At 38.1% G+C, this 17318-nt stretch overlaps 1 protein-coding gene across 6 annotated transcripts in view; it reads left to right on the forward strand.

Annotated features, from left to right (window-relative positions):
• LOC100492173 (fibronectin type III domain containing 3A) overlaps window positions 1-17318 on the forward strand; it is an 89074-nt gene that overhangs the window by 61672 nt on the left and 10084 nt on the right. For all 6 annotated transcript variants that reach the window (XM_018091725.2, XM_004911963.4, XM_004911964.4 and 3 more), the window contains 10 exons: window positions 2965-3122; window positions 4227-4286; window positions 8455-8593; window positions 9427-9480; window positions 10163-10287; window positions 11378-11552; window positions 12655-12741; window positions 15666-15804; window positions 16020-16088; window positions 16954-17072. In XM_018091725.2, coding sequence (XP_017947214.2) covers window positions 2965-3122; window positions 4227-4286; window positions 8455-8593; window positions 9427-9480; window positions 10163-10287; window positions 11378-11552; window positions 12655-12741; window positions 15666-15804; window positions 16020-16088; window positions 16954-17072 — 1125 coding nt within the window. The remainder of the gene's footprint in view (window positions 1-2964; window positions 3123-4226; window positions 4287-8454; window positions 8594-9426; window positions 9481-10162; window positions 10288-11377; window positions 11553-12654; window positions 12742-15665; window positions 15805-16019; window positions 16089-16953; window positions 17073-17318) is intronic.

A 17318-nucleotide genomic window follows, 5' to 3' on the forward strand; every position in this document is an offset into this window, starting at 1 on the left:
TGGAATATTCACTTGAAGTCTTCTCTGAAAAGCTAAAACCATCTCTTACTTTTATCTTCATTCATTGTCTTCATTAAAAACTATACACATCTAAACAAACACATAAAAAGAAGCCCAGTAACAAGATAGGTGAAAAGAAAGCAGCAACACTCATAATCCACATATTGCCGTTTCCAATATTGAAACATAAAAAGCACATTTCCAAAATCAGATGTGGCAGACAGACTACTACCTCAAAAACCTCATAAAGTGTGTTGTGTACCAGCACTGCAACTGTTTTAGCCACAGTTTTATTCTTATTTAGGAATCATTATTATCTATGTAGAACTTTACAAAGATCATCCAGAATTTATATCAGTTCTTGCCTCAGTGGAGTTTACCAACCCGGCCAGCCACCTCATCCTGACCCCCTGCATGTGTACACCAATGAGTGCACACAAGCACTGAAGAAAGGGGGGGTGAGAGGATAACAAGGACCAGCTAGTGGGGGTACAAGGCCCAGACAAGGGGTAGGTAAAAGAAAAAGTACGTGCCTAGCCCCCCCATCTTCCCCACCCCTGTTTCAACCTAGGCACGTCCCTGTTTTGCCTTCCTCTTGTTCATGGAGCTTACAGTCTAAGGTCCCTATCGCATTCACCTACATTAAAGTCAGTATCATTGGAAGCCAATATACCTACAATTAACGCACAAACCTGGGGAAAATATACAAACCCCTTTCAGGTAGTACACAGGCCAGAATTAAACTCATGACCCAAGCACGGCAAGGTAGAAGTTATATCCACCATGCCACCCTGCTTGCCACTATTGTAAGACTTATTTTCTTTCCTTGTTCTGTCTCATTGCATGAAATGATGGAGATTGAACAGGAGATTTCTAGGCTTATTTATGAGTGGACAGTGAAGATGTGCCCATATGCTAAATATACAGTACATGGTGCATTGCATCTTCTAGACACCTGGCTCAGGCATCACCTAAACTGTAGTCCTAGTGGGTACCTGGGTCCCACCAGAGAACTGACCTCAAGGGCCCAGCCTCTGCTGCCACCACTCAATGGGATGTTTCCTTGTTTCCCACTGGGCCAGTCTTACCCTGATCACCCATGAACACCGTATAGAAAAGCCATACACACATGCACATATCCAATAGGGTGCCTAACTCATATTATGTGCAGCTACAGAATGTGCCATTAATATAACTTTATGGAGACAAATGCTCTTTACTCAGGGGGAAAAGCTGATCTGGCCTTTCACCTCATAAATCTGTCACTATGCATATATACAAGAGGAGCAACCAAGGGAACAGAATTAAATCCTACATCCTGCTTTAAAATATATTTTTTAAAATGCTGGTTGGTATACTGTTGCAGGAACCACAAAAAAAATAAATTACAAAAAGAACATGAGATACCTGTCTCTGTCAGAAGCATATACCAGGTAACAGCATGCACTGTATTTAAAGCATAAATACTGCAAGAGGTTCTGTAATATATTTGTATTCTGTCTAGTTCATATTCTTGTGACAAGCTCTAGCAATGTGATCAGCTATATTTCATCACTGCGATGTTCGGAAGAGCTGCTATTATTTACTTGTACGTGGGCTTTTCCAGAGTTCATAGGAATCCCATTACATTTCACATTCTCACTGTGCTCCTTTGTTCCCTTCTGTAAAGTAATACCATTCACAGCAGGTATTTCACCTGAAAGATTGAGCAGAGAGCAAAGCCCAATGGCAGGACAGAGCTATGCTGACATTTAGTAGTGCCAGTCGTACAGTTCCCATAAGAGCAAATGAATGCACAGACTGAGAGGGTCTCCAATTTCCATAGCCTTTCCCACAATCAGTTGCTTTTGCTGACATGCCATTGCTGGCATGTAGAAGTGCTATATTAATGGGGGTTGTGCTATATGTAAAATAAGCATTAGTTCCTAAAAACTGCCATTTATTTAAGCAGTGGCTTGTGCACAGGATGAACAATCTCTTTAAAGCACTCTGTTGGCTTTATGTATTATAATAGGTGTATTCAGAACCAAAACCAGTAGTGCAGAGAAGGGAAGACAGAAACTACTTTGTATAGCAATTAGATTTACAAATAACTAAACCCATTTCAGATTTGTCAGTGATGTATATTGCAAAGTTGCTTACAATTAAAATGGAATCATAAAGTTTAGTTAGTATTCCCTAAAACAATCATCAATATTTTTTTTCATTTAGTAGATTTAGGCATTTACACTTTATTGACCCAGATTTTTGTTATGCATACCTCAACATTGAACCACACTGCCTTTATTTTTTATGTATGTTGGAAGTTTAATAAAAAGATTATAATGAAAAAGTTCTGGGCAATTGCTCCAATGTTTATAAGGTACATAATTCTGTCTGTATGTGTCTACATGTTTATCAGCCATTCCAAAATGTAAGGAGGCTCACTTCTACCTAGTGATCCAAAAGATCAGCCTGATTAGGCTATCAACATGTGTAACCAAACAGTATTACAAGTATACAAGCAACTGTATGTATGTATGTATGTATATCTTTATTTATAAAGCGCTACTTATGTACGCAGCGCTGTACAGTAGAATACATTAATACAAACAGGGTGTTAAGATAATAGATAAATACAAAGTATAATAATAAATACAGATAAATACAGCAGCAATAAGTTAAGAGTCGAGGACACAAGAGGAAGGAGGTCCCTGCCCCGTAGAGCTTACAATCTATATGGGAGGGTAACTAACAGACACAAATAGGCAAATATAAGTGCTGTAGGTCACAGTGGGTGACACTACAATATAAGTGCCAGTTCCCAGATCAGGTGCTGGGCGAATGCTCCAAAAGGTAGTCTTTAACCTTTGTTTTAAAAAGACTGGGGGAGGATTCTCTCCGGAGGAAATCAGGGAGGACATGTATGTAGCCATGTATGTATGTAAGTATGAGCTTTTATTTGTTTCACAATTTTTTTTCCAGGTATCCGATATCCAGGCCAGGTCTGTAACATTATCATGGTCATCACCTTCCAGCCTTATCAGTGAGCAGAATGATGGGACATGTAGCCCTGAACCATACGCTTATGAAATCCTGCTGTCGAGCAGTGGGAAAGATGGAAAGTACAAGGTTGCTTATAGGTAAGTATCTTGTTAAGTAGATAAATCTGGGCAGTTTTACACTGCTCCCATATGTGTGTATGTCTTGGGAATAATGTACAACTTATTATGAATTTAAAAGTTTGTAAGAAGCCTCTAAGATGTTCCATGATCACTTAAAGGTCATTAAGCAGATAATTTTACTGTGGGCGGATAAATGTAACAAAAGAACCATGAATAACCTGTAAAATTATCCTTATGATACACAGGGACCATGAATACTCCTCCCCAATGGTACAGTTATTGCTTCACTTGCAGAGGAGTACCCCTCTTCCTGGATATGCTGCTTAGTGATATCATTTGTGTCATATGGCTCTTTAAACATGTGTTGTTTAGAAAGAAAAGAAAAATACACAGTTAAAATGCGCAAGTATTAGAAGGGTGAGGGACCCTACAACCTTGCCTTATATGGCACATACAACAGCTTTAATATTCTGATATTTTACAGTTGGAAGGGCATTATTTATATAATAGATAATGTTCCCCTACTGTAATTAATAGAGATAGTGTAACTGAGTAAGGAATTACGTGACTTAGAAATTTTTATAGATTGCATTATTCATTATAATCTACATCTTTGGGGCACTTTCAAAGAGAGGACTTGATAAAAGCAGTAGATTTTGGTTATTTTGTAACAGTGTAGTGTATTTATAGGTGCAACTGCATTTTGAATATGTTGCAGTATCATTCACATTTGGCTTTTGTGTTGATGTGTGGGCAGGAGGTGGTGCTATTGCTCTATGTCCAATATTAAACAGGGCAGTTCTACTGTACTGACTTTGCAATTGCTGTTTGTAGTTATCTGCGTGTTCTGATAGCAAAACACTCAGATCCTAGTAGTTCTACTTAAAAGTGAGGATGTCTTATATTGGGATTTCCAGGAATACAAAAAGCAATTTAGTCATTCTGGGACCATTTTCTTTCTATTTTTAACCTGTTTACATTCATTATCTTTTTTTTTTTAATTCCTATAAATTAATTTTATAAATTTCAGTTTTATTTATCACACAGTGAATGTATAAAAAGCAGCATTGGACCGCTTTCTATTAAATATTTATGTTTACATTTTTTTTTCACTTTTTGCAGTGGAGAAAAGGCCACTGTTACTATGGATGACTTGAGACCTGCAACTGATTATCATGCACGGTAGGGCAATACTACTACTAAATTTCTTGCTAACATAATTTCATTGTTGTCTTTTTTTTTTATTGATTACAAAGCATCTTACCTGATATGAGGTTAATATATTTACTAAAACCCACAGACATCTTACCCATTTACTCATTTTCCAGATTTGCAACAGCCAAGTCTCTGAAAATCTGTTGTGCCTGCTATATCTGTACTAAAGCTGTCTTCAAGGGGTTGTTTAGTTAAGGGACACTGGCATGACCCCCCCCCCACAGAGATGCAGCTGTAGGCCAGGAGAGTGTGCAACAGGCTATAATCACCCCTCAGAAGGTAAACTTAATGTTGGATAGCAGCTAAAGTAGGGTGAAATGGGAACAGTAATACTCAGTTTCAGTGTTGCCCATCCCAGCAGACCTTGAGCAGTTATAGAACTACATTTCCAAAAACCCTTCAACAGAATCTCTATCAAAAATCATGCAACACTTTCATGGCTAGTTATCAGGGCTCTGTCCCAGAGGGGCCCAATGGTCACATTGGCCTGCTGTGCGGTAAGCCCTGCCAGGCCCCAGTAAAAAAAAAAAAAGGCCTTCCCATGCTCACTCACATCCCAAATTCAACCTGACCACTCCTCATTTATGTGTAATCTCCACCCCTGATGTTGGCCCTGCTCAACAATATTAGAAGCTTGGAGGGTTGCATGTTAACCAGCTGTACTTTTAAAGTCATGGCACTCCTGGTATTATGAGAATGGGATGTCCACCTTACTTTACTACTTTAGGCCTTGTAGTTCAACCACAGATCCCTTTGGGGGAGCTGTAGTTTAAGCACTACCAAAGCCACAGGCTGTATGTAGTGATATATTATTTCCATGATTATTAGGAGGAAGGCGTTAGCCTCCAAATAGGCTTCTGTTTGCTTACCTGTTGCGGTTGGTTCTTGTACGGAGTTTCTTAGCTATCCAAGCTTTTGTTTATCTTTTTTACATGTTTTGCTCTTTTAAATTGCGATCACTACAGTGAAACAGATGGCTCTTTCATTCAGACAACAAAAAGAGTCTAATGTTTGCTTAAAAAGAGAGAAATTAAATATTGGCCAGAGACCGGTTACTGGAAACAATAGCACAGATGAGCATGCACTGATTACGTGCTTTTGTTGCACTGCATATCAATAGTATCAGCCCCTTATTCAGCATGTGGTATCTGTGTACAGTAGCCAGGAAGGGGCTGCCCAAATCCTGCCCATGCTCTTTCAGGTGGAAGTGTGCTATAAAACTTTGATCAAAAGAAAGATATATATTGACACGTCACTAGTTACTGACTGTTTCTTCATCATAATATAACCTCTAATTCTCCAGACAACTACTAACTGTTATTTATTTATAACTCCTTTTATAACTTAAAAAATAGCTGTGTAAGACAATAAAATTACATTTTGTTTGCACACACATCATAATCCGTGGCACTGTTTTGTTGTATCCGATGGATACAATTTACCTCCTGTAAAATAGCTTTCCCAGTACTTGCAGTACCTCATGTATCTATTTACAAATGTAAAAGTTTTAAATGAAGACATCAGCTTATTTATTTTGCTGTTTTAATGATGTATTTTCGTAAATCCTTTCCCTTTTATGGCTTTGACACATGGTGCTTTTTGTCAGCTGTGTTTTGTTGTGGCTGCAATACGCCAGAAAATACCCTGGCAATGGGATCATTGACTAAACACATTTACCAGCATGTCCTTTTAAAATCTAGCTAATTACAACGGTGCTTCTTAGAGGAATAGACAACCTTAAGGTGGCCATACACGGGCCGATTGTAGCTGTCCCTTAGACTGATTGGCAGCTTATTGGCCCGTGTAGGGGCACCAACGACGGGCCTGCCCGACCGACATCTGGCCTGAAATGGGGCAGGTTAAAAATTTAGTCGGATCGGGGACTGCATCGGCTCGTTGATGCGGTCCCCAAACCAACTGCGCCCATTACCATTGTCTGGGGCCAAACCACCGAATTAGCCTAAATTCGCCCGATATCGCCAAGCGAGCGGATCTTAACGTGTATGGCCACCTTTAGTTACTAGTGGACAGAATTGGCCTGTCAGGCCATCTTTTATTGCGGTTTGCAGCCTATTAGGGAAAAGAGAAGGACCAGTCCTTCTGAATCATTCTTCTTTCCTTACTATGTTACTCGGATGTGGTTAAAACGTTGTAAGCTTGTTGTAAATTTAGGCCATCCAACTGGAGACCCAATGGTCACACAAGCCTGCACCCAGCTACATAGACTTCTGTACATGATTACTAAAAGTTGTGATCGAGCAGGAACATATGACACATTGCAAATCAGACCACAGCCTGGCGTTCTTTATTCCTATACATTGCTGTGTTTGTATTAATTCCTGTAATGGGAAGCGGAACTTGACTATGAAATACAACCCAATGCACTATACATGTTAATTTGTTTTTTTAATTCTTTGTTCTAGATTTATGTATAGTGTTTAATAGACCTGGTATTAAAACTATTTTGTTTCTTTATTAACCTAAGATGAATTTATTTGAATTTGTGTACTGATATGGGCTCATGAAGTCACAAAGGTATTGTCTGTGATTAAAGCAATATCATCAGACTGAAAACAGCCCACAGGCTTTCATACAAACTGACTGACTATCCAGCATAAGGAGGTATATCCGTTCCTTCTTTAGTACAAACAGCCCACAGACTAATGTTAGAAGCAATTACACTTGTTTAAAGTGGACGGTGATGATCCTTATATGACACTATGTTCTGTATACCAATGTAAGGGCTTCCTATTAAGACCTATTTCTATAAACATGTTTTGGAAGAAGTAGCCCTTTAAGAAAAGGTTCTGCACTGATAACTGCGTGTGTATTTATATCCAAACCTCTTGTGCCCTTCCTTCCTTGCCTTTTCAAAGCTATTTCAGAGACCATCAGAAAACATTTGTGATATGATAGCTGCCACAACCAGTTATTATTCTCAATATCTTAGGACGAAGAGAGGCGGGGCTATTAGTGGTTGGAAGTTTTAAAATCCTGTCGTGGTCACTAATCACTGCGATAAGAAATCCTGGTGGCTTGTACCACCGGTATATTCTAATAGAGATATTGTCACAGCGATTAGTTGGCATGACTGGATTTTTAGTCGCCCCTATGCAGGTTTAAAATCCCGATGTCTAATTGCCTTCTCTGTCTTCGCCCCTTAGATCTTTTGTAAAGCATTGGCAGTTTGTTGGCCCAGGTAGATCTCAAGTTGGTTTTATTATGGGGAAACATTTTGCTCTTTTTAAAGGAGAAGGAAAGGCTAATAAAGAGTTAATCTCAAGCTGCAGGCATACCTTCAGTTCTCTCAATAGTGCCCTTAACTCTCCCCATATTTCATCTGTTCAGATGATCAGAAGCCAAACAGGAAGAAAAAACGCTGAGCTGTGTAAAGAAAGTTCCCATAATGCCTCACTCCTGCACAGATACCCAGACCAAGTGACCATGCTCAGTTAGTAAGACTATGAGTCAGCTTCCTGCTGATTGGCTCAGATCCACATTCCAAAGGGGGGGAGTGAGTTCTTAGCATTCTTTAGGGAGGGGGGAGCAGGAGAGAGGAGAGAGCAGAAAGCTGTGTGTCTCTGGCACATGAATTACAAACACAACAAATCTTTTCACAGAGAAGTCAGTGCAGCGTTTCTGTGAGTGCTTATGGCTGTATTTACAAACACCTTTCTGTTAAAGCTTACTTAGTTTTTACCTTTCTTTCTCATTTAAGAAATGCATTTGTGCTGAATCTATAGATCAATTATATATATTTTTTCGATGAATATAAAGACTCCTTTATTACTCAATAAATAAAAAATTGTAATTATTTAAATCCGTTAAAAGCATTAACAACCCCATATGGCTAGCCTAACGCATTTCATGCTTACCCAGCACTTAATCATAGGCACCAGTGCTGGGCAAGCATGAAACTTGATAGGCTTTTCATATGGGGTTGTTAATGCTTTAAAGGGATTGAAATATATACAATTTTTTGTTTATTGAGTATTAAAGGAGTCTTTAATACTTATATGCATTACTCTCCCTTGATCACTAGGGTTTATCCTAATACTATTATATTTAGTTTTTACAAATTTAAACTTAGTTTTATTGTTCTTGGACCTTTGTCTAAATATCTTTTGCTTTTTAGAGTTCAAGCGGAGTCGAACTGTGTAAAGGGAAACTTGTCAGAAGCGGTCAGTTTCACTACACTTTGCTGTGAACCAGACACACCAAATAATCCACGAATAACTAATCGGACCAAAAATTCACTCACTCTCCAGTGGAAGGTAATCATAGCAATGCAAGCTCCTCCCAAGAGTCTGTATCTGTATCCCTAGACTCTTCTTTATTTATATTAAAACATGGGAATGTATGTTAATATGTTGTGCACTGAAGGATTTTGCCAGACCATAACATTGGGACCCTTAAAGTATACTAATCTGGCTCTAGAATATATAGATTACAAGTGATACCTAGAAAGTGTACTGAATTCAGTGTTCCTTATCACTGTCCTCTGTAATCTGTATATTCTAACATTCTACTGTCACCTCTCCTATAGTATTTTGGTGCCTAAGTATTTTGATATTAATATGCCCATTTCTGCCTATGTTATTCATTATTGGCTCATACTTTTAATATAAATGATCCGTTTAGTTGAATATTTATGATTTGGTAACAGCTGAATGGTTATATTGCACTGGACACACTAATACCTATTCATATATGCTATCAAGCTGTGGAGCTCATGGGGTATGGGAATATTTGGGGCAGTTTGGGGACATGTACAAGTGTGCCGCATCAATGAGTCAATACACTCCTTGTCCTGATGTCCTGATGGGTTTTTTAATCCTGCCCAATTGACATCTGGCCTGTCTGAATGTCCAATGCATGGGCCAATAAGCTGACAACTCTGTCCATCTTCAACTTTTATTGGCCTGTGTATGACCACCTTAGTAGCATACAATTGATACAATTAAATTGTTTTAAAAAATGTGTTGTTCACATTATCTTCTAATGAGATAATGTTTAGCCATTTAATTGTATTTATTTGTGGGGTTACCTGAGTTTGTAATTGGGGTATTTTTTTCTCATTAATTTTTTGTTGTGTTTTTTGTTTTAGGCATCATGTGACAATGGCTGTAAAATAGAGAACTATCTTCTGGAATGGGATGAAGTAAGTCTTGTCACCAACAACGTAAAGTGTTTATAATTTATTGAGCACTTAGAGAATTCCTTCTGCGCATATGTACTTTTATACATACTTAACTTTAAACATGAATGCTAGTCAGTTGCTTATTGCCCAGAATTTATTAATGTGTAAAAGTCATTGTCGGGGAGGTGGACAGTAAGACTTTGAGGCTTTCAATTTGTTCTGCGAGTATTGGGGCTAATTGGTTTGCCAGGGGAAAATATAGCTTAACACAGGCTGACTCCAGTTGGGTTGCATGGGGTATCTAAAGTGGCCCTTAGATTGTGACTAATAACAGAGGTGTGTGTAAAGGGAATGCACAGCAACCGCTCAACTCGCTTTAAAATGTATTTAGGCAAATATGGAATAATGTGCATATTATTGTGAGATGAGCCTTTACAATTTATATGTCTGTCTGTGTTTTAGACTTTGGGAGACAGAAACTGCTTGGCATTCGTTCATTTATATGGCATATTCATCTATATATGAATGATAATAATACTGTAATGTGAGAAATTACATTTTTCCTAGCAATAACTTACATTTTAAATTGGAACATTAGTTTTTTTATTGTTAGTCTCTCATAACACATATTATACATGCCTCTGGTGTATTTATAATGCATGTAATAGTTATTTAATTTCCTTTTGTTATACTATTTCTACAGGGGAAAGGGAGCAAAGAGTTCTGCCAGTGTTATTATGGACCACAGAAGCAGTTTAGGTTAACAAAGTTGTCACCAGCTATGGGATACACATTCAGACTTGCAGCAAAAAATGATATGGGCATGAGGTAAAGAGCATTTTATGAACCCGCACTAAATATTTGTTATTATTTGACCGCTGTAGTCTCTGCTGGGCTGGGTAGGAAGTAAGGTGCTCTGCTATATTCCACTGCCTATAGGTAGTCTTCAGCTCTGATTGGCACAAAGCATTGCTGGGTCCAGCCAAGGTTTGTTAGGAAAAAGATTTTTGAAAACTTAAAACACAACTAATGTGTATGTTTCTATGAAGAATCCTACTCTGTAATATGCTTTCTAATTGTCCATTTCCCTAAAATGGGCGTTGACAACCTTTTTTACCCACAAGCAACATTCAAATGCAAAAAGAGTCGGGGCATAACACAAGCATGAAAAAGGTTCCTGGGGATTACCAAACAAGGGTAGTTATACCACTGGTCCCAAGCATTCCAGATAAAACATTCCAAACTTTCTGTTTTACAGTAATAAAACACTCCGTAAATTCTATAACTAAATAGAATTACAGACAGGTAAGAGAATTCAGACCTGTGATTTTTCCTGAGTGGGGCTGGGGCTGTGCCGGATTTTAAAATTGACATGGGGCCAGTCATAATCTTCATTTCCCAGGGTGCTACAGCCATGTGACTTGAGCTCTAAAAACTTCGGTCACACTTTACTGCTGAGCTGCAAGTTGGAGTGATATCATCCCCTCCCAGCATTCGATCAGCAGAACAATGGGAAGGGAGCAAGATAGCAGCTCCCAGTAGGTATCAGAATAGCACTCAATAGTAAGAAATCCAAGTCCGGCTTGGGACTCCTCCAGTTACATGGGAGTAGGAGAAACAATAGGTTAGCTGAAAGCAGTTCTAATGTGTAGCGCTAGCTCTTTCTGAAAGCTCAGGCACAATGCACCGAGATGGCGGTCTACCCACCAATATTAAAAAAAATACTTTGTTTAGGTCAAGAATAAAATTTTAAATGGTAGAGTGAATTATTTGCTATGTAAGCAGTGTAAATTAGAAATAAAAAGTACACCTTAAAAATCATTACAGAATCTCTTTAATGTAGTTATATTCTTCCAAGAAGTACCTCAGGGTGTCTTTGGTTTCTTCCAGTAATATGTTTTTTCTTTCATATCCACAGTGGTTTCAGTGAAGAAGTTTTCTTTTACACCTCAGGCAGTGCTCCTACCATGCCAGCAAGTCCGACACTAAATAAAGCAGGAATTAGTTGGTTATCCATGCAGTGGACTAAACCCTCAGGTACACCATCTGATGAAGGAATTTCTTATATTTTGGAAATGGAAGATGAAACTTCGGTATGTGCTGTTATCGAACCTTTCACCTGTCTGACTTTATCCTTTTCCATTCCAGCACAGATCCATTCATTTTGTGGCCATTGCGTTGCTTCCATTTCATGTCTAAAATCAGTGTAGTTATTGTACTTATATAGGAACTAGTTCCTGACAAAATTTTAGGTACCCCCCAGTTATTAAGATTGCTTACCTGATAACCCAGGCTGGTGCTTCCATTGGCAGAAATTTGCACCAGCCCAGGTAACATGCAGGCAAGAGATCCTCTTCTATTTTTGCTGCAATCCCAGGGCCTGCACATGTGCAGTAGAGTCAAAAAGCTGCCTTTTTTGTTAAAGTGCGGCATTTCACTCTACTGTGCAAAAGAAAGAAGACCAAAGAGGATTGCTGGCCTGCATGGGGGGGTACCATAAGTGATTCCACGTTTTCTTCTCCTTTAATTGTGTCTTTCTCAGTCCTCTCAGGTTCTGTTGTGTTTGTAGATAAATGCTCCATATAATGTGCTTACGGGCCATGTTCTATCTGTTACAGGTAAAAAGGGAAGATTATACTTATAGGGCACCTAAAGTTCTAAATAAACATGGTTTCTTTTAATTAGATTAATGGCATAGTCATGTACTGCTTTTATACAGTAAGAAGCCTCCTGCCATGTAAGATAGAGCCACATATTGCCCCTGATTTTTGGGTGGTGTATACATGTGCACATTTACTGTGCCAGGGGCCTGGGAAGGTACAGTTGGCCCAGGAGACAGATGTTATGATTTTTTTATTTTGACCCACTACTTGGGCAGTCAAAATGTGCAAAGATTTGCTTGTTTGCCGACCTGGATGCCCTTCAGCATTGTTTCCAACATAAATGTCAGTAAGTTTGTGCTATTGTGAAGTTGACATCCTTATACAGTTTCTACTGTGGGATTTTTGGTAGAAAGTTCTGTAATTTGTAATGAACTTGGGTTGACAAGACTTTCTGGTCATTTCTTTTTACAAGTGGTTAAATAAGGGGGGAAAGCTTGCTTACTAGTGGATTTTGTTTGTTCCCTATTTATGTGGTTTTTTTTTTTTAAATTAGCTTTGTTTTGAAATTTATACTGTGCTATTCTATTTGCAGGGATATGGATTTAAGCCAATATACAATGGTGATGACCTTACATTTACAGTGAGAAATCTGAGAAGAAGTACAAAGTATAAGTTTAGGGTAAGTTTATTTATTTATTTATTTAACGATATTGGTGATCTCCCACCAGTGGCACAAGGGCAACATGTTGCAGCATTTAGGCTGCCACAAAGGAGCAGTGTTTTGCCTGCTCTGGTCAATGGCCCCCATTTAAAAGCTGGAAATAGAAAAGGAAGGCAAATAATTCAAAAACTATAAAAAAAAAAAAAAAATGACAATTGCAAAAGCATGGAAAAGTAAGATATTTCCTGCTTTAAAGGAAAAGGTATACACCCATGCAAAAATTTTAAGCACCTGGCAACCTTGGTTAAACTATAGACATACTGATCAGCCGGCGGTTTCTTAACTTTCATTATGAACAGACTGAGAAACACCCCTGGAGCCAGTCACTGTTGTGCTTTATTGGTTTTATTAATGTGCATTAAACTGGTAATAATATACTAGTAATAACTATCTGGTACATTTGTTAATCTGTATGAGAAAGCCATGCCAGCAGTATTAATGTAACAGAATCATTGATATTTTGTGTTTTTTAATCTTATTTATTCTTTATTTTTTTCTGAAATTCTACATCTGTTGTTTGTAACAACTTTATTATCTAAAAAAACAGAACAAATTCAATAAAAATGTATTGTTGAAAAAAATTTGTGACCAATTGAAATGTTGCTCGCAATAGGCCCTTCTATAAAAAACTACACGTTAAACTGAAGGTAATGCGTCCCTTTAAAATCACCCCATAAATACTTATCATTGATCCCCAACCAGTGGTTTGTGAGCGACATGTTGCTCCCCATCCCCTTGGATGTTGCTCCCAGTGGCCTCAAAGCAGGTGCTTATTTTTAAAATTCCTGGCTTGGAGGCGAGTTTTGGTTGCATAAAACCCAGTATAATGCCAAACAGAGCCTTCTGTGGGCTGCCAGTCCACATAGGGGGCTAGTAAATAGCCAATTATAGCTCTTAAAGGAACACCAAAAAATGAAAGTGTATAAAAGTAACTAAAATATAATGTGCTGCTGCCCTGCACTGGTAAAAGTTGTGTGTTTACTTCAGAAAGTCTACTATAATTTATATAAATAAGCTGCTATGTAGCCATGGAGGCAGCCATTCAAAGGAGAACAGGCACATAGCAGATAACAAATAAAACACTATTGTATTCTACAGAACTTATCTGTTATCTGCTATGTAACCTGTGCCTTTTCTCCTTTTTTCCAGCTTGAATGGCTGCCCCCATGGCTACACAGCAGCTTATTATATAAATTATAGTAGTGTTACTGTAGCAAACACACCAGTTTTACCAGTGCAGGGCAACAGTGCATTATATTTTTATTACTTTAAAGCTCTTTCATTTTTTGGTGTTACTGTTCCTTTAATTGCACCCCCAGAATTTTTTTCATGCTTGTGTTGCTCTCCAAATCCTTTCCCATTTGAATGTGGCTCACAGGTATAAAAGGTTGGGGATCCCTGACTTATATAATAGTCCTTACCAGGAATTACAGTGCAGTGTGGGAACCAAGCACCAACTGTGCCTTCACACAGGGAAAGAAAATCTTCAGTTCCCTGTAAGTTCTCCCTAGCTGCTGATTGGTTGGGATCCTGGGAAAGCAGCCAGCAGAGGTACCAGCATGGTTTTTGGGACATATATTGTAATGAATGTAGCACAAACATTAACTTTAAAAGGCATGTTCCTTCTGTATTTAGAAGTTTAGAGCTTAATACATAAAAACTCACCCATGTTCTATTCATTCCTATGGGATTTTTAGAAGTGTATTTCTCAATGGGTGAAATTTAGAACTCACAATTTGTTAAATAAGCTTCTAAAAATCCCATAGGAATGAATAGAACATGGGTGAGAGTTTTTATGTATTAAGCTCTAAACTCACATTTTGATAAATCTGCCCCTATATTTTGCCTTTAAATTATTAATAACTGCATCCTGAAATATATTAAAATCTTCCAGTATTTTGTAAAAGTACAGAAAAATAATTATGTATGATGGATATTCATATTCAGCACAGTTTGCTCCTGTTCTTTGCAGTTCATCTGTTACTGAACAGACACATTTAATTTACCCATTCATTTCTTGCAACATTTTTTAATAGCAAGTTCACCTTGAATATACGTCATAGCACACAGGCCTTAGAAAAGAAAAAAACAACAGCTTCCATAAATATAATATTTATAAGAGCATTTATGTAATTATTCCCTAGAGTTTCTCCCTCCAGGGTAAATTACTCACTGCAGGTATAATGCTTTATATAAGATAAATTATGACACAGTGAGCTATTTTCCTGTCTGTGTGTGGGCTGCCTGCTATCCCATTTAGCATTTTACCACTTGGCTTTGCCCCCCACCCCCCCGATTACATCTAAAATGCCGTTTTGTTAGTAAAGAGGTGCAAAAGACACATTACATGTCCTTTATTACCCAAGGAGTAGACAACTTACCTCTTAACAACAGCTCTCCTGGCACCCAGCACCCCAGATTGGCATGATTGGCATTCATTTAAGTTAAATATTATTCTAATTATACTTTACCTTGCAAGCTTTCAAGTGGGGGTCACTGACCCCAACTGCCAAACAAAAATTGGTTTGTGGGTGTACAATTGTGTTATTATTGTTACTTTTTATTACTTTTCGTTCTGTTCAGTCCCTCTCATATTCATATTCCAGTCTCTGATTTAACCACTGCCTAGTTGCTAATGTAAAGAAAACCCTAGCAACCAGATAGGTGCTACCAATCTGGAGAGCTGCTGAACAAAAAGCTAAATAATTATAAAACCATAAAAAAATGAAAACCAGTTTGAAATTGTATACATCATACTACAGGGAAATATAAAGGAGAGCAAACCCTTTCATCTTTTCCAGGCAACAGTAGACTTAAGGGTAGAATGCTGAATACTATTATATAATTAATGATGAGAAAATATATGTTGTTGGTCATTGCAGGTCATTGCATATAACACTGAAGGCAAGAGCAGCCCAAGTGAGGTGGTGGAGTTTGTGACTTGTCCAGACAGACCAGGAGCACCCTCAAAGCCTTCTGTCAAGGGAAAGGTCCATGCACATAACTTCAGGATAGTATGGGGTATGTAGAGCCCATATGTTTAATGATTCATTGGCAGCTTATGAAACAGTCTATATTGCACTGTTTTTCACTGGTCATTAGTAGTTTACATAAGAGGAGGCCTAATTTGTTTGGGGAACAGTATTCTGACCACTCTTATTACTTTCCTTGCAAATGGGGACAACACAACAAATGGTAAGAGTAAGCTCTAAACTGGAATTTGTTGGTTTTTATAGATCCACCTAAGGACAATGGAGGAGCAGCAATCACAAAATACGTTATGGAGATGTCTGAAGACAGCAATGGTATTCATCTTTTCCGCCAGTTTACATATTATCAGGCATGGAGATCCATGTAGAAATTGTACTTGTAATGTCATTTTCTTTTTTTTTCTGCCAAAAGAAGAAAGTTTTGCAATTGACCATTTAATTTTGTTATTAGCCTTTCTTATTCTTTGCTCTCCAGATTGTTTGGGGTTTTTTTTTTAGTTATTTCATAGGCAAAACACATTTTAAATATGTCTTGTTTGTTTTCTTTAATACATGTTAGTAGTTTAATTTAACTCATTAGAGCACATGGGAAAAAGTAGTAGCATGAGTTAAACAGAGTAGCAGAAGCATACTGACCATGTACACAAACACAAATGCCATTCATTGGTTCCCTCCATAGAGAATACCACTGGATTATTCCTAGCATGTACTATATCTGGCACACTGAAATAATAATTCTTTTTAATATAAAGGTACATTGTGTGCTTAGAAATACTATTAAAGGTTATCTCCCTGCAACAGTACATCTACACAATATGTTTCTATGCTCTCTTTTTCATTCACGCTTCCCCTTATCTCAGCTGGTTGTAGCGCATCCGAGCTATTGCTATTCAGTTGTTCCTTATCAGGCCAGTGTCTGCATATTATTCACTCTAAAAGCAAATTCTTTGTTACAAATACATATGGTAAGTGCCTGAGATCTTTACCGAGACAGACCTTGGAAGTTGGTTTTGGATGCAGTACTTAAGAGTTTATTTAATCAACTGCAGGAAACCGTTAGCAATCTTTCCATATTTCATCTCTAAACAAATTACTAGGAGACTGGTATATAGAAACTAGGAGACCAAGATGTGCAGAACACAGTCAAAAACTGATCAGACATTAATGATTAATCCTGCAGGAAACAAGTGGGATGTCGTATACAGTGGAACAGCTCGAGAATACCTGTGTGACCATCTGAGTCCAGGCTCTTCTTATCGCTTACAAGTCCATTGCATCAGTGATGGAGGGAAGAGTCAGGTAATGTCACGTACCTTGCAGTCTAAGCATCCAACTTTGTGGGACTATGGTCATGGGAGCTAACAGCACGTGTGTTTATTCATAGCCTTAACCATATGCTATAGGACTACTTTTAATTATAATGCAAAGTTAAAGTGAAAAATTCCTAATATATTGTCATTGCAGCTTTCCCTAAGGTAAAGGTATTTACCCCACCCTGCCTTGTAGTACAACATTTATTCAGGCTGCCCTCTAGATCACAACAGT

Source organism: Xenopus tropicalis, chromosome 2 (assembly GCF_000004195.4).
Source record: "Xenopus tropicalis strain Nigerian chromosome 2, UCB_Xtro_10.0, whole genome shotgun sequence".
In the NCBI taxonomy this organism is placed as follows: Eukaryota; Metazoa; Chordata; class Amphibia; order Anura; family Pipidae; genus Xenopus; species Xenopus tropicalis.